General features: G+C 41.8%; 1 protein-coding gene across 1 annotated transcript in view; it reads left to right on the plus strand.

Annotated features, from left to right (window-relative positions):
- Positions 1-20922, plus strand: part of LOC142750618 (olfactory receptor 10AG1-like) — a 56169-nt gene extending 35247 nt beyond the window's left edge. The window contains exons 3-4 of the mRNA XM_075859613.1: positions 18755-18762; positions 19996-20922. Of these exons, the coding sequence (XP_075715728.1) occupies positions 18755-18762; positions 19996-20922 (935 nt within the window). The remainder of the gene's footprint in view (positions 1-18754; positions 18763-19995) is intronic.
- Positions 20923-23266: the final 2344 nt, after the last annotated feature.

Genomic DNA, 23266 nt, shown 5'->3' on the forward strand with positions numbered 1-23266 from the left:
CCCACTGGGCTGTACTGCCTTGGCGGTATGGCAGCTGGCCAACAGGGTGCAGATCTAAGTCTATAGTTCGTATAGGGTACCTGTGGCAGCTTGGACACTAGCAAGGCAGGCTCGGCTGGAACTAGGCAGCAGGTAGACGTCAGGTGTGGTGAAGCAGGTCAGGCGTGGTATACAGCACGGCACGACTTTTGCTCAGCACAGTACTCGACCAGGATAGTACGGAATGCAGGGAACAGGAACAGGAATAGGAATACACTAGGAGGCCATCACATAGACAAACTTAGGAAACAACAACAACGCTCAGGCATAGCAGCAAGGGCCTGAACCCTTCTTATAGTTCAGGGACTCATGGGTTCAAAGTTCATCAAAGTCTGGTGCGCGTGCTGCCCCTTAAAGAGTGGGCACGTGCGTGTGCGCGCACCCTACGGGATCCGGCTGAGTGGAAGCGAGCACTGGCGTCTCCTGAGGAGGAGGCTGGGGCCAGCGCCTGCCGACTCGTGGCTGCGGCTGTCAGGAGGAGATTGGAACTGACGGCCCGCAGCCACGGATATGACAGTATCCCCCTCTTACGCCCCCTCTTCTTGGGACGAGAGCGAGAGAGAAATTTCTTCAGAAGAGTGGGAGCATTGAGGTTCTCCTCTGGCTCCCAGGACCTCTCTTCAGGACCAAACCCCCTCTAATCCACCAAATAAAATGTCTTTCCTCTCACTTTCTTGGTGTCCAAGATCTCTTTAACCTCAAAGGTGTCTAAAGGACCGCTGGAGGCAACCTCAGGGCTAGGAGTCTTGGTATAGCGGCTCAGAACCACCGGCTTCAGGAGGGAGACATGGAAGAAAATGGGGATCTTGAGGGTAGGGGGCAGCCGAAGCTTGTAGGCAACAGGGTTGATCTGCTGTAGGATCTCAAAGAGTCCGAGGAACCTGGGAGCAAATTTGTATGATGGTACCCTTAGTCGGATATTCCTAGAAGACAGCCAGACCTGCGTACCAGGGACGAATTGAGGAGGTTCTCTTCTACTTGTGTCAGCCTTCATGCGGCCGACTGCCATTAGGATGGTTGATTGAGTCCGCTGCCAGATCTGCAGGAAGTCTCTAAAAGAAGAGTCAGCCGCTGGTACCTCGGAAGTATCAGGCACCTGGAGAAGAATTTGTGGGTGTTGATCGTAGACAATGAAGAACGGTGTATTCCTTATGGACTCGCTGGTGTGATTTTCATATGAGAACTCAGCCCACGGAAACAACTGCACCCAGTCATCATGCTGCTTGGAGATGAAGTGGCGTAGGTAGTTCTCCAAGATCTGATTGATCCTCTCGACCTGGCCATTGGACTGAGGATGGTAGGCTGAAGAAAAGTTCAACTTCACACCAAGCAGTCCGCAGAGGGCCCTCCAGAACTAAGAGGTGAACTGAACCCCCCGATCAGAAACAATATGTTGCGGCAAGCCATGCAGGCGGAAGATGTGTTGGATGAACAGCTTGGCAAGTTGAGGAGCAGAAGGAAGACCGGTCAGAGGAACGAAGTGGGCCATCTTAGAAAATAAATCCACCACCACCCAGACAGTACTGTATCTGGCAGAGAGAGGCAGGTCCATAATAAAGTCCATAACTATATGCTGCCAGGGAGCATTGGGCACAGGCAATGGATGGAGCAGACCAGCAGGTCTGGAGTGAGCGATCTTGTTGGCTGCACATACTGAACAGGACGAAACCATGTCCATAATGTCCTTGGAGCAATCAGATCCTCCCAGCGTAGGATTCTTCCACGATCAGCCAGGCACACAAAAGTCCTCCCTGGAGGAATGTCCCCGACTTGCAGGGGATTGACAGAGACAATGCAAGATGGATCGATAATGTTCTGTGGAATCTCCATGGTGTCTTCTGTCTCAAAGGACCTGGACAAGGCATCGGCCCTCACATTCTTGTCGGCCGGGCGATAATGGAGCTCAAACTCGAACCTGGTAGAGAACAGTGACCACCTGGCCTGACGAGGGTTCAGCCGTTGGAGGTAGGTCAGATTCTTGTGATCCGTAAAGATTAGGATCGGATGAGCTGCGCCTCTATTAGATGTCCCCAATCCTCCAGAGCCAATTTGGTGGCCAGCAACTCCCGATCCCCAATCGAGTAGTTGCGTTCTGTGGAAGAGGAGAGCTTAGAAAAATATCCACATACCATTGACTTGCCCTTGGGACCTCTCTGGAATAGGAGTGCACCAGCAACGACAGAGGATGTGTCCACCTCCAACGAGAACTGCAGAGAGACATCCGGATGATGGAGGATAGAGGCTTAAGTGAAGGCACTCTTGAGGGTATTGAATGCGGACTCTGCCTCGGAAGTCCACACCTTGGCATTCATACCCTTCTTAGTGAGGTTAGAGATAGGAAAAGCCAGTGAGGAGAAGTTTGGAATAAACTGTCTGTAAAAATTGGCGAATCCCAGAAAGCGCTGTATGGACCTTAAGCCTTGAGGGCATGGCCATTCCAGGACAGACTTTACCTTTTCAGGATCCATCTCGAGACCTTGATTCGAGGTGATGTAGCCCAGAAAGGGTAGAGCATCTTTGTCAAACACGCACTTCTCCATTTTGGCGTACAAACGATTCTCCCTTAACCGCAGCAAAACTTGACGGACATGTCTCTGATGCGTCATAGGATCTGGAAAAAAAATCAGGATATCGTCAAGATAGACCACAACACAAACATAGAGGAGGTCACGAAAAATGTCATTAACAAACTCCTGGAAGACCGCGGGAGCATTACACAGGCAGGAGGGCATTACTAGATATTCATAATGTCCATCCCGGGTGTTAAATGCAGTCTTCCACTCATCACCCTGGCGCATCCGGACTAGGTTGTAAGCCCCACGCAGGTCTAGTTTAGAAGAAATCTTGACACCATGGATCAAATAGTTCAGAGATCACTGGCAACGGATATTTATTCTTCACCGTGATCTGGTTGAGACCTCGGTAGTCGATACAAGGATGAAGAGAGCCATCCTTCTTTTTGACGAAGAAGAACCCGGCTTCTATCGGCAAGGAAGACTTCCGTATGAAGCCCCTCTCCAAGTTCTCTTTCACATAGGAGGACATGGACAGAGTCTCTGACAAGGAGAGAGGATATACCCTACCACGGGTAAGGGATGCACCAGGAATCAGTTCGATAGGGCAGTCATACACCCGATGTGGAGGAAATGTCTCCACCTCACTCTTGCTGAAGACGTCCAAAAATGAAGCATAATGAACCGGCAATCCTGCCAATGACCGAGGCAGAGGAGGCTGAGCCGAATGAATCTGCACCAGGCATCGGCTTTGACACTCACGGCCCCACTGGAGAACCTCTCCAGAATTCCGGTCCAGAACTGGGGCATGTAGTCGGAGCCAAGGCAGACCCAGCAACACACGGTTAACGGCTTTGGATAGGACGTAGAACAACAGAAGTTCGGAGTGAAGAGCCCCTAATTTGAGCCTCAGCGGCTTGGTCACAGCAATAACTGGGTCTGGCAAAGGTAGTCCATTTACTGAAGCAACTGTCAATGGGCTCTCCAGAGGGATGGTGGGTAATTAAAGAAGGTCCACCAGGTCTCTACGGATGAAATTAGCAGCGGATCCAGAGTCCAAATACGCGGAGACCTGATGCGTTCTCTTGCCGGACACTATGGTCACAGGTATGGACAATTTAGACAGAAGTCCTTTCTTACCCAAGGTTGTCACTCCTAGCAACCCTAGGCTTTGGAGTCTTTGGGGACACAGGCACACAAGATGGCCACCGAGGCCGCAATATGGACAGAGTCCTGAAGTGCGTCTGCGTTGTCTCCCCTGGGTGGATAGCTTACATTGCTTCATCCTCACAGACTCCTTAGGAGGATCGACATATGAGGACTGTAGGGGTGGCTGCAAAGTAGGAACCACACTAGGAAGGCTGCCCTCCCGACGAACCTCTCGGAGGTTCTATCAGTGAGAGATAGATTATATATATATAAAAAAAAAAAAAAAAAAGAAAATCACATTGTCAAAATTATATATATTTACTTGCATTGTGCACAGAGAAATAAGTATTTGATCCCCTACCAACCATTAAGAGTTCAGCCTCCTCCAGACCAGTTACACGCTCCAAATCAACTTGGTGCCTGCATTAAAGACAGCTGTCTTAAATGGTCACCTGTATAAAAGACTCCTGGCCACAGACTCAATTAATCAGTCTGACTCTAACCTGTACAACATGGGCAAGACCAAAGAGCTTTCTAAGGATGTCAGGGACAAGATCATAGACCTGCACAAGGCAGGAATGGGCTACAAAACCATAAGTAAGACGCTGGGTGAGAAGGAGACAACTGTTGGTGCAATAGTAAGAAAATGGAAGACATACAAAATGACTGTCAATCGACATTGATCTGGGGCTCCATGTAAAATCTCACCTCGTGGGGTATCCTTGATCCTGAGGAAGGTGAGAGCTCAGCCAAAAACTACACGGGGGGAACTTGTTAATGATCTCAAGGCAGCTGGGACCACAGTCACCAAGAAAACCATTGGTAACACATTACGCCGTAATGGATTAAAATCCTGCAGTGCCCGCAAGGTCCCCCTGCTCAAGAAGGCACATGTACAGGACCGTCTGAAGTTTGCAAATGAACATCTGGATGATTCTGAGAGTGATTGGGAGAAGGTGCTGTGGTCAGATGAGACTAAAATTGAGCTCTTTGGCATTAACTCAACTCGCCGTGTTTGGAGGAAGAGAAATGCTGCCTATGACCCAAAGAACACCGTCCCCACTGTCAAGCATGGAGGTGGAAACATTATGTTTTGGGGGTGTTTCTCTGCTAAGGGCACAGGACTACTTCACCGCATCAATGGGAGAATGGATGGAGCCATGTACCGTCAAATCCTGAGTGACAACCTCCTTCCCTCCACCAGGACATTAAAAATGGCTCGTGGCTGGGTCTTCCAGCACGACAATGACCCCAAACATACAGCCAAGGCAACAAAGGAGTGGCTCAAAAAGAAGCACATTAAGGTCATGGAGTGGCCTAGCCAGTCTCCAGACCTTAATCCCATCGAAAACTTATGGAGGGAGCTGAAGATCCGAGTTGCCAAGCGACAGCCTCGAAATCTTAATGATTTACAGATAATCTGCAAAGAGGAGTGGGCCAAAATTCCATCTAACATGTGTGCAAACCTCATCATCAACTGCTAAAAGCGTCTGACTGCTGTGCTTGCCAACAAGGGTTTTGCCACCAAGTATTAAGTCTTGTTTGCCAAAGGGATCAAATACTTATTTCTCTGTGCACAATGCAAATAAATATATATAATTTTGACAATGTGATTTTCTTTTTTTTTTTTTTATATATAATCTATCTCTCACTGGTAAAATTAACCTAGCCTAAAAATTCTAGACTGGTCATGTCTTTGACAGTGGGCAAACTTACAAAATCAGCAAGGGATCAAATACTTATTTCCTTCACTGTATATAGTGGTTTATTCACCCATGTACAGAAAGAGCTACATTTCAGTCCTCTCAGCAGGACCTTTGTCAAGCAATGGTGATATGTGTCAATCAGGGTTTCATACCCTCCACTTGTGAATATATCATTCGTGATCATTACATCAAAATTGTAAAAAGATTACAAAAAAATGCATTTAAATGACATTCAAATTGTGCATGTTACATACATATATATTACATATATCATACATATATAATACATATATCATACATATATAATACATATATCATACATATATAATGCATATATCAAATAAATTGCACAGTGAAAATACATCATATAAAACTTAAAAAATCGTCAATTGTCAGAAAAGCTCATGAATATTCATAAGGAGGAGGAAACAGGAGCCGCTCACCAATTGCGTAATCCTGGACACATATTGGGAATAATATCCCTAATCACAGAATGATTGAAAGGCATCTATCACAGGCAGCAGCGCTAACCAATGGAATCAAAGCATCAACTGTTGTCATGGCATCCATTTTATTTCATTAGCACTTATGAATACTGTAAATTAACTGCTATTTTCTTTGTTTTTGTATTTTTAGATACACACTATTTGTGAAGCAATCTGTTGGCTACATGAAAGTAGCAGAGGCCCATTGCTCCTAGGTTGAAAAAAGTGAAAAAAATTATATCTGTCTATTGGTTTCTGGTTTATCCTGTCTAGAAGGAAAGGAAAATATTGTATATAAGTACAAAGATTTTTTTTTTTTTGTCATCTATATTATGTGTTATACTCAGATGTGACAAGTTAGTTCAGTTCTACCCTACTAAGCAATATTAGCATATCTATCTTGTACTTTTGATACAAATACCCCATATAATTATGGGTTTGGGTTCTTTTGAAATCCTTGAGGGGATGATAATATTCCCATTAACCCCTTTAGGACACAGCCTGTTTTGGCCTTGTGGACACAGGTGATTTTTTCAAATCTGACATGTGTCACTTTATGTGGTAATAACTCCGTAATGCTTTTATCTATCCAAGCGATTCTGAGACTGTTTTCTCGTGACATATTGTAGTTTATGTTAGTGAAAAAATTTGGTCGATAAATTAAATATTTATTTGTGAAAAACTTCAAATTTTAGCAAAAATTTGCAAAAATTAGCATTTTTCGAAATTTAAATGTATTTGCTTGTAAAACAGATAGTAATACCACACAAAATAGTTACTAGTTAACATCCCCCATATGTCTACTTTATGTTGGCATCATTTTTTTTCACGTACTTTTACTTTTCTAGGACGTTACGAGGCTTAGAACTTTAGCAGCAATTTCTCATATTTTCAATAAAATTTCAATAGGCCATTTTTTCACGGACCAGTTCAGTTCTGAAGCGGCTTTGAGGGCCTTATATATCAGAAAGTCCCCATAAATCACCCCATTTTGAAAACTGCACCCCTCAAGGTATTCAAAACCACATTCAGAAACTATTTTAACCCTTTAGGCGTTTCACAGGAATTAAGGCAAAGTAGAGGTGAAATTTACAAATTTAATTTTTTTTGCCGAAATTCATTTGTAATAAAAAAAAATCTGTAACACAGAAGGTTTTACCAGGGAAATGCAACTCAATATTTATTGCCCAGATTCTGCAGTTTTTAGAAATATCCAACATGTGGCCCTAGTGTCCTGTCCTAATGGACTGAAACACAGGCCGCAGAAGCAAAGGTGCACCTAGGGGATTTTGGGGCCTCCTTTTTTTAGGAATACATTTTAGGCACCATGTCAGGTTTGAGGAGGTCTTGTGGTACCTAAACAGTTGAAACCCCCAAAAAGTGACCCCATTTTGGAAACTACACTCCTCAAGGCATTTTTCTATGGGTATACTTAGCATTTTGACCCCACAGTTTTTTTGCAGAATTTAGTGGAATTAGTCTGTGAAGATGAAAATCACCTATTTTTCTGTGGAAACATAGAATTTTTTCATTTTTACAAGGAATAAAGGAGAAAAAGCCGCCCAACATTTGTAAAGCAATTTCTCCCGATTACGGCAATACCCCATATGTGGTCGTAAACTGATATTTGGACCCACAGCAGGGCTCAGGAGGGAAGGAGCACCTTTTGGATTTTGAAGCGCAGATTTTGCTGGATTGGTTTTCAGTGCCATGTTGGGTTTGCAACGCCCCAGAGGGACCAAAACAGTGGAAACCCCCCAAAAATGACTCTTTTTTGGAAACTACACCCCTCAAGGAATTCTTCTAGGGGTATAGTGAGCATTTTGGCCCCTCAGGATCTTTTTTAGAGCTAAGGTGATCAAAAAACAGCGATTTTGGCGCTTTAAATTCTTTATTTATTACAGCGTTCACCGTTCTCAATAAATTAAGTTTTAATTTATTCTGCCGGTCGGTACGATTACACCGATACCATATGTGTATAGTTTTTTTTACGTTTTGCAGCGTTTGCACTATAAAATTAAGTTTCTATAAAATAATTTATTTTCTGGGACACCATATTCTGAGCCGTAACTTTTTTATTTTTTCGTCAAAAAAGCTGTGGGAGGTCTTGTTTTTTGCAGGACGGGTTGTAGTTTTTATTGGTATCATTTTGGGGTAAATGCGACTTTTTAATCACTTTTTATTCTATATCTTGGGAGGGGTGGTGACCAAAAATAGCGATGCTGACAGTTTTCCGTTTATTTTGTTTGCGGCGTTCACCGTGCGGAAAAATTAACATTATAGTTTCATAGTTTGGGTCGTTACGAACGCGGCGATACCAAATATGTGTACTTTTTTTAACGTTTTCATTTTTTCCCTATAATAATTGACTTATTATAGGAAAACAAAACCTTTTATTTTTACACTTTTATAAAACATTTTTATTAACTTTTTTTTACTTTTTACACTTTATATTTTTGTTTATTAACTTTTTTTTTACTTTTTACACTTTATCTTTTTGACCTGCAGCTTTGATCGCTGCTAGAATACATTACACTACCTAGGTAGTGTAATGTATTCCAACTGTCAGTGTGACGTCACAGTCACTCTGACAGTTGGTCTACGAAGATCAGCAGAGGCTGATCCTCATAGGCTGACATACATGGCAGACTCGGGGGCCGTTGCCTGGCCCCCGGGTGCCATCACAAGCATCAGAAGCCCCCACAATTGCATGGGGGCTGCTGATGCGCTACAAACCCGCTACATGCGGAGATCGCAATCAAGCCCCGCATGTAACGGGTCGGCAACACTGGAGTGTCAGCTGTCGGGGACAGCTGATCTCCAAGTTCCCGATGCACACTGTCGCCAACAGTGTGCCATCGGGCACGACACAGTGACTTCCTGTCACTCTGACAGGAAGCCTATCAGGACCAGCCGAAGGTTGGTCCTGATGGGCTTCCGTCCATGGCAGACCCGGAAGCCATTGTTTGGCTTCCGTTTGCCATAGTAACTATCGTCAAACCCCGCGATTTCGGACCGGGGTCTGTCGATATGTTAGAAACCCCCAATATTCGGTGATTGCACCCGATCGCTGAATTTAAGGGGTTAATTCGCCGAAATCAGCGGCAAAGGACCGCTGGCCAGCAAGAGGGGAGTGTCAGCTGTCGCAGACAGTGTGCACCGGGAAAAACTCAGTAACTATACGTCCTCGTGCGAGAAGTAACCTCCCGCAACGACGGACAGTTACGTCCTCGTGCGGATAGGGGTTAATATATATGGAATTGCTCTATTAAAATAAGGTTCTACTCTATACTGTCACAATAGGCCACAGACTATTTTTTGTCTGTTGCTAATAATGATCTGCTCTTTGCTATAGATACATATTATACCCATAGCTATCTCGATATGTGGTATTAACTACATTTTGTATTTTTTTTAAGATGTTCAGGCCGCACTAGGTTTCGTATGGGTGCATGTGTAGGGGCCCAACCCGTGTAGTATAAGAACGGTACAATGCACACCAATTTTTTTCATTATCCAAAGATAGATTTTTAATATTCGTAATTATGCCAGTTTAAAGAGGCTCTGTCACCAGATTATAAGTGCCCTATATCCTACATAGTCTGATCGGCGCTGTAATGTAGATAACAACAGATTTTTTTATTTTGAAAATTGATCATTTTTGAGCAAGTTATGAGCTAGTTTAGATTTATGCTAATGAGTTTCTCAATGGACAACTGGGCGTGTTTTTACTTTTTACAAACTGGGTGTTGTACAGAGGAGTGTATGAGGCTAACCAATCAGTGACCAATCAGTGTCATACACTTCTCATTGTTCCAGCCCAGCTTCTTTCACACTGTGCTGTGGATCATGCTGGGCTGGAACAATGAGAAGTGTAGGACACTGATTAGTCACTGATTGGTTAGCCTCATACACTCCTCTGTACAACGCCCAGTTGGTAAAAAGTAAAAACACGCCCAGTTGTCCATTGAGAAACTCATTAGCATAAATCTAAACTAGCTCATAACTTGCTCAAAAATGATTGTTTTTCAAAATAAAAACCACTGCTGTTATTTGCGTTACAGTGCCGATCAGATTATGTAGGAGATAGGGCACTTATAATCTGGTGACAGAGCCTCTTTAAAGGGAATGTGTCACAAATGAAAGCTTTTTTTTAAGTGTTGTTACTAATTTCTATTATATTTTTTACGTTTTTTGCTGTATTTTTTTTTTTTCCATATGGTGGAAAGTATTAAAAATGAAAGAATAATTTGACATGTTTTCCAATGTTGGCCACCAGGGGGAGCACTTCCCAGAATTACAGCAAGGTGAATAAGGCAAAGCAACCTGACTCACAGCTGCTGTAAATGTGGGAGGGAACCTCACCCCCCTCTCACAAGCCAGGTAAAGGTGTCTTCAAATTGCTAAGCAGTGTCCGGCAGCCATATTGGGTGTGATTCTGCAGCTGAAAGAAGTTATAGGACCCACCAAAAGGCTAAGGGTATGTTCACACGCTTACTAAACAAAGGGAAAGCAGCTCCTGATTTTCAGCCATTTTTTAATCAAACTCGCGTTTTTTAACGGCCGTTTTTGGAGCTGTTTTTCTATAAAGTCAATGAAAAACGGCTCCAAAAACGTCCCAAGAAGTGATGTGCACTTCATTTTGGTCAGGCGTCTTTTTACGTGCCGTTTTTGGAAAACTACCACGTAAAAAACGCCCTGTCGGAACAGAACGCCGTATTTCCCATTGAAACCAATGTGCAGATGCTTGTAGGCGTTCTGCTTCCGATTTTTCAGCTGAAAACATTGTGTGTGAACATACCCTTAGGGTATGTGCACACGCTAACTGCATTTACGTCTGAAATGACGGAGCTGTTTTCAGGAGAAAAGAGCTCCGTCATTTCAGACGTAATTGCTCGTACTCGCGTTTTGCGAGGCATCAATTACGGCCGTAATTTGGAGCTGTTCTTCATTGAATTCAATGAAAAACGGCTCAAATTACGTCCCAAGAAGTGTCCTGTATATAAGTGTCCTGCACTTCTTTGCCGAGGCAGTTATTTTACGTGCCGTCTTTTGACAGCGAGGCGTAAAATTACAGGTCGTCGGCACAGTACGTCGGCAAACCCATTCAAATGAATGGGCAGATGTTTGCCGACGTATTGGAGCCGTCTTTTCAGGCGTAAATCGAGGCGTAAAACGCCTCGTTTACGCCTGAAAATAGATCGTGTGAACCCAGCCTCAGAATGATGAAAGTGAAGTGAATAACTTTTCAGTTGACCGGTTCACACGCCGTGTATTTGACATGTTTTTTCTTTGCACATTTTACGTGCAAAAAAACACATAAAAAACGCTTGATTACACTTGATTTTGCGTGTTTGGGGGATTTGTGTGTGTGTGGGGGGGGGGTGCTCGCCGCTGATTCTTCAAAACAGCTGATAAGCGGCTATGAAGTATCAGCGGCGCCCGTGCACACTCCGCTCAGCCACACACACACGGGAAAAGTCTTAAAGGGGTCGTCCAGGAAAACATGGCGCCGCACCTGTCCTCAGGTCGTGTGTGTTATTACAGCTCTGTCCTATTCACTTCAATGGAGGTGAACTGCAATACCAGACACAACTTGAGGACAGGTGCGGCGCTGTGTCCTGAGATGACCCGACGGGGGAGGCGGGTGTCAGAGCCACCCACCGCCATCACTGCAGACAAAACCACACAACTACGGCATGAGGGCAGGGCTTGTCCTGAGTGCACTGTCTCTTGTTATGGACAGATTTATAGTCACATGAACCCCGTCTGATGAACCAGTAACCTTGGTCCGATCACATGACAGAGGGGGATCACCAAAAACCCTGTGCACTCTCAGCCCGTCCATCCAGCCCTTTCCTGGTTATATCTGCATCTGGGAAAGCTGGGTGACCACCATTACCCCTCATACTGGAGTGTTTAGGGATGTGACTAATGAACCTCTCACACTCCAGTAGGAGGGGTAATGGTGGTCACCCAGCTTTCCCAGACCCCTGAACGGTAAATCTCTCTAGTTGTGCTGAGACTGTTTGTGAATGTGACTAATAAACCTTTCACACTCCAGTGGGAGGGGTAATGGTGGTCACCCAGCTTTCCCAGACCCCTGAACGGTAAATCTCTCTAGTTGTGTGACTAATGAACCTCTCAGTCTCAGCACAACTAGAGAGATTTATTGTTCAGGGGTCTGGGAAAGCTGGGTGACCACCATTACTCCTACTGGAGTGTGTTTGGGGATGTGACTAATGAATCTCACACTCCAGTAGGAGGGGTAATGGTGGTCACCCAGCTTTCCCAGACCCCTGAACGATAAATCTCTCTAGTTGTGCAGAGACTGTTTGGGAATGTGACTAATGAACCTCTCAGTCTCAGCACAACTAGAGAGATTTATCGTTCAGGGGTCTTTGAAAGCTGGGTGACCACCATTACTCCTACTGGAGTGTGTTTGAGGATGTGACTAATGAATCTCACACTCCAGTAGGAGGGGTAATGGTGGTCACCCAGCTTTCCCAGACCCCTGAACGGTAAATCTCTCTAGTTGTGCTGAGACTGTTTGGGGATGTGACTAATGAATCTCACACTCCAGTAGGAGGGGTAATGGTGTTCACCCAGCTTTCCCACACCCCTGAACGGCGTGGGGGGGCCCATCGGGGGTCACGAGAGCGGGGGTCTGTGAGATAGAGAGTGGGACACACATCTTACCTGCAGTGCAGCTGGTCTTGATGATGGCGCCTGCTCTCTCCCTGAAAACAGCTGCTCTGCTCTGTGTGACTCTGACAAGCGTCTGCGCAGTGCAGAGCCAGAGAGCAAAGTCAATGGAACGGCTCCCGTTCATTGACTCCTATGCACTGTAGCTGCCGTATTCCATCTCTGTATGTGTCGTTAATCGACACATACAGAGATGAAAAACAAAATGGCAGCCCCCATAGTGAAGTAAAAGTTAGAAAAAAGAAAAAAGTAAAACACAAACACACACATAAATAAAAGATTTTATAATAAAACACTAAATGCAAATGGATATAAAAAAAATGTTTTTCGTGACACTCGTCCTTTAAGTGCGACGTTTCGGTCATCTCTGACCTTCATCAGGCACTGTAATATCCTGCGTTCTGCGTAATGGCGCTTAATGTATGGCGGCTTGTATGTCATAGTGACATGACAGAAGTTTGTATTAGTGGGGGTCCGAGCACTGAGACCTCCACCGATCACTAAAACGAAGTGGCAGAAGTGCTCGGGTGAGTGCTGAGCCACTTGGTTTCTGATCAGCTTTTTATGTAACGGTGTACGTGCCCATATTATTTCTATTGAGTCCGTACACCGTTGCATTGGCTTTCCGAGAAGAGTCGATCAAAAACCAAGCAACTCAGCTCTCACATGAGCACTTCTGCCGCTTTTTTTTGCGATCGGTGGGGGTCTCCGTGCTTGGACCCCCACCAATCAAAACTACTGACATGTCACTATATGTCAGAAGTTTTCTGAAAGTTTAATTACCCTTTAAGAATCCCGTCAGTCACAAGTAGACAGAGACTTTCTCCACCCTCAGCTCCCACTTGTCAGTGGTGTCCATGTATTTCGGGATTGTTCCCTGCACATATCTTGTTCCAAAACGATGACAGTCATTAACTGTAAGCCAAGTCCTGTCTCTGCTGTATACTGTAGTCATTCCCTGTATTAACCCCATCATAATATACATTTGGAGAAATAAAGACATAGAGGAGGCATTTTATAGATTTATCTTGCTGATAAAGTAATATGGCTAGCGTCATAAAAAGCAGAATAGTTCTAATGTTTTATTATAATATTATTATGTTTATTATATATTAAAGGGATTTATTGTGAGAATGAAATTGTATAACTTTAGACTATTTAAATTTTAAATAAACCTTTATCTGTCACACATTCTTATTAAAATTTTAATACATCTCATATTTCTTCTTTGGTTCTATAATAATGATTTGTATTTACTGTAACATTATATTACTGTAATATTTTGTGCTTACAATGTGTGTGTGTGTGTGTGTGAGTGTATGTGTTTTTATATATATGTATATATATATATATATATATATATATATATATATATATATATATATATGTGTGTGTGTATATATATATATACATATATCAATATTTTATTATTTATATAGATATATATTTTTCCCTCATTTCCAGTATAGTTGAGCGGCTGCTGGCTTGGTTCTGACTAATACTGGCTGCCGAGGAAGGGTGCTGTATATAACAGCAGCCAAACAGAAGGCAGCTGTGATGTGTAAAGTCTTCTGATTGGCAGAGTTTAGGTGGGCTCAAAAAGGAGGCTGGGTAAAGCAGGGAGGAGGGTGAGTGGATCAAATGAAAATGTGGCCGTGTGGTGTAGATTGACTTGCTGCTCATCTACAGATTTGCAGTTTACGAGGACACAGGGCAGTTTTTAAGAAATTTTGCTGACATCAAAAAAGCGCCCCTTTCCCCAACATCAAGTAATTCTGCATTCACATGAGAAAGTCTCTGCACGCAGCGTATGCCAAATCATGTTTTCGCACTGTATGTTTGGACTTTCCCTTACTTACTCTTGTATGCATGTAAGCATAACTGTCCACACAAGAAAAATAAAAGTGAAACAGAGAAACCCCTGATTAATCGCAGTCAGGGACAGGCACACACACCTTCTTTCAGTCATGGACAGGTGTATGCTCAGGGGTGAGATCCGGCCAGTTTTCCAAGGTTCGCCCGTACCGGTTGTTAAAATTCCAGCTGATTCGGGGAAATTGGATAAAGCGGAAACCCGGAACCGGCCCCCTGCACTACAAGTGATTTGTCTAGCGCTGCCTGGTGATGCGCTTCAGAAATAATGCATTCTGCGCCATGATGTCACCCCAGGATGAGGCCTGGTGTCGCTAGAGGATGGCGTGGGAACAGGGACAGATGAGCATGTCATGTATTTTTCTATTTCAGAAGGCAGTGTTAGCACGTTCTACAGGGGACACTATATATAGGGGGCACTATCCACAAGAGATAAAATGGGGGCCCTATCTACAGGGGGGCACTATCTGGACATGGTTCTATCTACAGGGGACTCTATGTGGGCCGTATCTACAGGGGATTCAACAGGGGACTTTATGGGGCACTATCTAAAGGGGACACTATGGGGGCATTATCTACAGGAGGCTCTATGAGTGTTACTATCTACAGATAGTTCTAAGAGGGGCAGATCTAAATGGGGTTGTGTGAGGAGAACGATCTACAAGGGGCATTGTGTGTGTGTTATTTTACTGTACAGTGTTTAACACAGTTTTATTCATGGGCACAGTGTATGCTACAATTATATTCAGGGGCACAGTGTATGGTACTATTATATTCAGGGCCACAGTGTATGAAACTATTATATTCAGGGGCATAGAATGTGGCACCATGATAATTTAAAAATTTGTTTACAGGTGCAAAAATGCTGGAAAAGTGAGCAGCTGAAGACATCTGAGCGTCAAACTCTGCAGAATTGGGTAGTGGCCAGGAGGCGTCATAATAGAGGTCTGGACCGGATGCGTCATCTGTGAGTCACTAAATGTTAATGTTTATTCTCCCTGTGACTGATCAGTACTGACACTGTATGATCTGCAGTGAGATGATTGGTGTATTGTTCTTTTTTGGGAAACAGCAAGTCCCAGCATATCCTTACCATTGTTCAGGCTATACTGGGAGCTGTAGTTTTATGTCGTACAAACTTATATGGCAGGGGTTAAACTGAATTTGCAAATTATCTCTATACTGAGCTGTATTTGTGCTTGTGCTGTATATATTTATTGAGCTTAGTTCTGGTGCTGTATTTATGTACTGAGCTTTGTTTTGGTGTTGTAATTATGTACTGAGCTTTGTTCTGGTGCTGTATATATGTACTGAGCTTTGTTCTGGTACTGTAGTTATGTACTGAGCTTGGTTCTGGTGCTGTATTTATGTACTGAGCTTGGTTCTGGTGCTATATATATGTACTGAGCTTTGTTCCGCTGCTGTATATATGTACTGAGCTTGGTTGTGGTTCTGTATATATGTGCTGAGCTTAGTTTTGGTGCTGTATTTATGCACTGAGCTTTTTTCTGGTGTTATATTTATGTACTGAGCTTTTGTTCTGGTGCTGAATATATGTACTGAGCTTTGTTCTGGTACTGTATTTATGTAATGAGCTTTGTTCTGGTACTGTATTAATGTACTGAGCTTGGTTCTGGTGCTGTATATATGTACTGAGCTTGGTTCCGGTGCTATATATATGTACTGAGCTTTGTTGGGGTTCTGTATATATGTACTGAGTTTTGTTCTGGTGCTGTATTTATGTACTGAGCTTGTTTCTGGTGCTGTATGTATGTACTGAGCTTAATTCTGATTCTGTATATATGTTCTGAGCTTGTTTCTGGTGTTGTATTTATATACTGAGCCTTGTTCTGGTGTTGTATATATGTATTAAGCTTTTGTTCTGGTGCTGTATTTATGTACTGAGCTTTGTTCTGGTGTTGTATTTATGTACTGAGGTTGGTTCTGGCACGGTATATTTGTACTGAACTTGGTTCGTGTATTGTAATTGTTTTATTTAATTTTTAGAATAATTTTCCATGGCACGATACACTGTAAAAAACTGCGACCCCCTGCATATGTCTTTGTCAACAAAACAGAGAACCTGTTTTTAAAAATTTGAATACCACCCCTGAGTATGCTTACACTAAGCAAAGGCCAATATTACCAATAAAGCCACCATGCAGTGAGCAAATAAGGGTCACAAACCAGTTCTATACACATTGTCCTATTGTATCATACTGTAGATAGGGAGGAGAGCACATAGGAGGAGATGAATTACACAGGCTATTAGTGCAGAGAGATGGAAGAGAACCCATCCTTAGCATTAGTGTCTTCTATGCAAAAAAATTTAAGTAGCACTGTAGATAATCAGGCAACTGAACACCTAAGTTTCTATATGGGCAATGTGATGCTTTTACCTTTGTCACTATGAGAAATATTCACACCACAGCTATTGCACTTCTAGGCAATAGAAAATCCCAGTGTGATCGTCACGGATAATTCCTGTACAGGCAATATCACCTTGAAGGAGCTGACCCTGCTCTGATAAATTTCTCCTTTTATCACAGGGGCTTTTTATTCACATTTTCCAGTAATTGACCTTCTTTTCTGGCAGTAATAGTAAATTTTAAATTTGATAAAACCACCAGCCATGCCCACCATAGCTCTTGAATTTAGAAATACTGCTCAGTGTGTCTATCGGGTACAATTGTTAAAGGGGTTATCTGGAGAACATAAACATTGGGTTAACAAATGCACAATTACATATAAAGATGCTTCTTAATTTACTTGTTTTTTTTAATTTTTTCTTCTAAACAGCATTCGATACATCGGTCATGTGATCGCTTTTATCTATAGTTCACTGCTTCCTGATGACATGCTACACATGACTGCTGCCTACTTCCCACGGTGTCGGCGCATCATCAAACATGTGATCAAAAGGTGCTGGCGCTGCTAACCAAACTAAGCCAGCCCCCTTCAGGAATGTAAAATTGCTCCTGTGTAGGTTATAATTGTGGATGAGACTCCTCGGTTAGTCTCCTGTGCATCCTGTAGCGAAATGCTAAAAATAACGTGGAAGATTTATTAGGAGAAGTGATGGGTGAGCCTCTGATCAGGGAATGTGTAGGCGGACTAGGTGAGGAACTATTCAGGAGGACGGGCAGAAGGATGTGGTGGGCGAGATTAGTATGCAGAGGAGCTAGCAAAGCATGATGGGACATGTAGGAAAAGAGTGAAGAACAAAATGCAGTTTCGCCTACAACCCGGACGTCTGACAGCATTTGTGGAGCAATATGGATGGTACGTTATAGACATATTATTATTTTTGTATTGTGAAAATAATATAATTACATTGCGGAGCCTTTTTGTGTTTTTTTTTTTTTTATTATTATTATTGCCATCGGATAACCCCTTTAACCTTCTAATACTGTATATTAGATTCCATCAAGAAATATTGCGGTTGCCAAGTACAAAATTAATGATTAGGTTTTTTTAATACTATCAAAGTGGAAGGAGAACTGTTCAAATGGAGAACTCCTTTAAGAGTGCAAATAACAAAAAGTCTTTATAAAAATTTAATGTATTTGAAGGGTCTGATTCAAAATGACACCAATGAATTGCTATAAGTCCTGGAAAGTTTCAGCAATTGTCTTTCATGAAATGTATTAAGGTACTTTTGATAGTCAGTGTAATATATTTATTACTTACGGTATTACATTCTTTACCAGAGTTTTTTTAAGCCATCACAGCAAGATTTTTCATCATAAGCAACGTTGTGATATTAAATTAGTTTTACGGGGCGACAACACCTGTGCCGATGGCTTTTCTATGAGTGCAAATAAATATCATATGGGGGGGTCACTAGCTCTTTGTTCCAGGCCCCTCATTTAAAAATGTGGAAGTTTATTCCTAGACTTGGCTGCCTCTGCCTAGAAGGAGAGAAACTGGTCCCTCAGTGATCAACTAAATGGCACCCGGGTCTTTTGTGAGACAACCTCTTTAAATTTACACTGAATAGGGGAATCCTTACTATAATATTCAGGCCTCACTTCCCCCCCTCCCCTTCTGGTGTAAATAATATTTTGTCTTTCTTTGTGCTTGTAAAGTTTTTATATCAAACTTGTAACCTATTTTTTTATTATTATTATTATTATTATTATTTACTTATATTTAAAGTCTTCATAAAAGTTTTCATATCTAATTATGTGCTGACGCAATTCTGACAAAAAATAATAATAAAACAAATGATCCTTATAGATAATTAAGTTAATTGAGTTAATTATTTCTATTTTATGAATTACAGGTGTACATGTGGGAGTCTTGCGGAGATCTCTCTGGTCTAGAGATTGCTGCATGTAAAAGTATAAAATGACCGTTTCATGATGCTTTATAAAATATGCTATTTGACAACTCGACTGGCTGCACTGCGCTCTTTATTAGTATTGTGTGATATATTTGACATGCAAGCTCTAGTATTATCAGACAGATTATACAGGATTTAATTCTCCACTCATATGGACATTCTACAGAGCAGAAATAAAACGGAGGTGAGCCCCCATGTGTATGCTGATCTTAACATAGAATTATGTTGCTATTGATAGTAATTTAGTTAGCTAGTAGGGCCTCCCCTGTTTGTAAATGTTTTAGAGTTTTTATTTTAGGGTTCTTAACTGTATGATATTGCATGGAAGTAAATGATGTAATGACAGACCTAGCTTGAATCCATGTAAATAAAAACAGTGTCTAAAAATATAAAAATATGAACTAAGTAACAATGCTAATCAATGGGCAAAAAAAAAACCTATCATAAAGTTATTTTTTTTGTTATATATTTACCAGTTATTATTGACCATTTATTTAGGACTGAAAGTAAAGTATTTATTTATTTTATTTTATTTACTTTTTGATGATGACAAATCATGATGTGGAATAGGTAAACCCCAGTTTATTGTGAAATATGACAGAAAAAAAAGACACTTAAAAAAACTGGTACTATTGTCAAGTAAAGGGCAAATAAAAATGTTTACAAATATAGTGTTACTATTACATAAAATTGAATATAATTGGGTGAAATACATCAAGGGAAGGTTACACATTTATTGCACATTCTGTAATAGCACTCAATGCCAAACGGTAGCAACAAAAGAAAAAAAAAAGTAGGGTGTATAAAAAGAGATTAGTTCTATATATCATTAGCTAATTACTTAATATAGGGTAATACTGTTTTGATCATGCTCTAATCCAGATCTAGGAGATTTAGGAGAGGTTTAAATGGATGAAGTTGGCGTGTAACATTTATATTTCAACAAAAGGCTTGAGAAGAATAACAATAAATAATATCTTATAAACCTAGATAAATACGCGCGGCATTAAGTATTTGTGTAAGTTAAAAAAAAAGTATTTCTATTATTGATATGTGGAGGGATTCTTACAGTAAAACAAATTTCTCCTGGCGACAAAAAATAATTCTATTTAATAGGATTTATATTAGTGGTGAAGCTTTACAATCAGATATGATCAATATTATCCATATCTTCTCTCCAGGTGGTATTGACAAATAATATCACCTCCATCATCCTTCTTGGATTTCCTAATCTTCAAAACTTCACATTTCTGTTCTTCTCTCTACTGGTTATTATTTACTGTGGGAATATTTTAGGAAACCTTCTTATCATGACCTTATATTCAGTGAGTAGAAACCTCCAGTCTCCTATGTACTTCTTCATTACACAGCTATCATTGTGTGACATCCTGCTGACTACAGATATTGTCCCCACTCTACTTCACACTATAGTGTATGGAGGAAGCTCTGTGTCTTTCTTTGGCTGCATTTTCCAGTTTTGTATTTTTGCCATATCAGAGTCCTCGGAATGTCTTCTCCTGTCGGTGATGTCTTATGATCGTTATATGGCCATCTGTAACCCCCTCCGTTATAACTCCATCATGAATCAGAACTTGTGTGTGTCATTAGTACTTGTAATTGGGTTGATGGGTTTTATAGTGATGTTAATCTATACAATTTCTATCTATAATCTGCATTTTTGTGGACCTCACATTATTGACCATTTCTACTGTGACCTGGAACCACTAGTGCAGCTCTCCTGCTCTGATACATCCATAATTCATAAAGAGGTTCTTATAATAGGAAGTTTGTTTCTCATGGTACCTTTAATAATAATAGTGATGTCCTATGTTTATATTGTCATCACTATTCTTAAGATCCCATCCAATACCGGAAGACACAAAGCCTTCTCCACCTGTAGCTCCCACCTTATTGTAGTTTTCTTATTTTATGGGACATTAATCACTGATTATATGTTTCCAGCAAAAGGAGAATTACTGATCCTGAGTAAGGTCTTGTCTCTGATTTATACTGTGCTGATTCCACTGCTTAATCCTATTATATACACCATGAGGAACAAAGACTTTAAAGAAGCTTTCTATAAACTTAAAGGGGATGTCCAGTCATAAGAAATTGATGGCCTGTCCTCAGGATAGGCCATCAAATTCTGATCGGTGGGGGTCTAACTCTAGGCACCCCGCCAATCAGCTGTCTTTACAGGGCCGCAGTGCTTATTACAAGCACTGCTTCACCTTCATTCCTTTTGTGCTCGTACTGTAAATTGCCGACACATTGGTAGCAGGGTGTGAAAGTGAGCAAAATGTGTTTATGTGACTCCATGTTGAAAATATGGTTATGTGACTCCATCTTGCATGGAGTATCCATCTTGTCCTAAAGAATCCATTTTGTGTTTGAAGAGCCATATGTTTCTTTAAAAAAAAGTAAATCCATGCTGGTGGATTGTCTAAATACTTATATGTTTGTATTATTCAGCTAATGTTATGATTCCTTTGTTATGAAGAATGTTGATAAATAATTACATGTTCTTTTGAGGCTGCCCCAGACCATCTGTGAATACAGTTTGTTAACTGTAGTGACGTGGTATAGTATGGGAAATTCTGTTCTTAGATGTGAGGGGCCTTTCTTGCTCGTGATTGGCTCAGCACAACCATCTCCCCATTGTATGCTATTGGCTGAACCAGAGTCAATTTCACATTGTAAACGATGATTGGCTGAAGTCAAGCGCCTACACCCTTTTTTAAAGAAAATATTGTAACACATTTGTTAATAAAGCTCAGAGAAGTATTTTTGTGTATATAAGCATTGTCTCTGTGTCTCTTACTTCTCTCCGATATATCAATATAATTTATGGATTTGGATTTGGATAAATTAACTGTGGGGGGGGGGTGTCAGTTGACATACCCATCTAAAACTTCAGTCTAATATATTTTGGCCAGGATTGCGTCAACAGTTTTTGGTGCCGAAACCTGGAATATTAATCGTCTGATAGCTGAGACTGGAAGGTCTAGCAGCGATGCATCAGTGAAACAATAAAACCACGGCAAGTAAGAAGCTTATTCTTACACAAACCGTTTCACTCATGTATTGCTGAATTACCTTGAATTAGCTGTCTTGACGTGACAATCTCCTGGACGCAGTAACTTATGCAGAGGTATGTTGCCATTTTTTTGGCTGGTGTTGGTAATTTCATTTATTATTTGGCGGTTGTGTAAAATCGTTAAGGATCAAGGGAAAGGTTATCTTGTTGCCCGTTTGTTCTGAGAGAGCCGAGTGTCAGGGAGGCCTGACTCGGCAAAAGTCACAGACCACTGGCTCAGAGGTACTACAAGTGTCTGATGGTGACACAGGTGTCCGTATATAACACAACTGTCCGTAGGTGACAGAGCTGAGAGTCACAAACCACTGACCCAGCAGAGCTGGGAGTCACAGACCACTGACCCAGCAGAGCTGAGTGTCACAGACCTCTGACCCAGCAGAGGTACTACAGGTGTCTATAGGTGACACAACTGTCCATAGGTGGCAGAGCTGACAGAGTCACAGACCACTGACCAGAGTCACAGACCACTAACCCAGCAGAGCTGAGAGTCACAAACCACTGACTCAGAGGTACTACAAGTATCCGTAGGAAACACAGGTGTCTGTAGGTGACACAACTGTAGGTAGGTGGCCTTGCTGAGAGAGTCACAGACCACTGATCCAGCAGTGATACAGACTGTCCGTAGGTGGCAGGGAGGTTGCATATTCGTAGGTAATATCATGTAGGTAGTACCAGTAGTGCCACAAGGACTCCTGAGGTTAAGTCAAGATCATGGAGAACTCAGAGGGCAGAGTGTCAGGGGGAACAGAACCCCATGGTGTATAGCCTAATAAATTGTGACAAACAGGGCAGACAAGACGCTATAACAAACTGTGAAATATTGTTTAAAAAGGCATGCAATGTGAACGTTGATTAAATGGTTGTTTGTGGGGATGAACAAGGGATGGTGAATGATCACGAGGTAACTGGGAAAAACAGAGTGTGTGGCTTAAAGTGGTAGAGCAAGTGATTTCTGAGTGCTGCGTGTAAGGATTTAATGATGATGATGAATAATGTGGATTAGAATGGGTGTGTGATGTAATATGTGTGCAGTGTGGAGTCTGAAAAGCAGACTGGTACAAATGATTATTAATTGAGTAGGTATTGCATGGCTGACGAATTGATGAGACCAGTGGCCACAGAATAACATTGAGATTAGAACTATATTGCATGTTCTCTCATTCCTAACAGCGGTACTGAGTAAAATTGGTGTATCTACTGAACTAATTGAATTGTTAGTTATTTTAAAGTGTGTAAAAAAAACAAACACACTAAATTTAAGTACAAGGTGTAAATGTTTCTGCCTTTTTGGTGTGCCTTGTGTGTGGGGTTAAATAATTAGAGTTAACTGTGTAAAGTCAGGTTTTAGAGTTAGA

Source organism: Rhinoderma darwinii, chromosome 3, assembly GCF_050947455.1.
Source record: "Rhinoderma darwinii isolate aRhiDar2 chromosome 3, aRhiDar2.hap1, whole genome shotgun sequence".
Taxonomy (NCBI): Eukaryota; Metazoa; Chordata; class Amphibia; order Anura; family Rhinodermatidae; genus Rhinoderma; species Rhinoderma darwinii.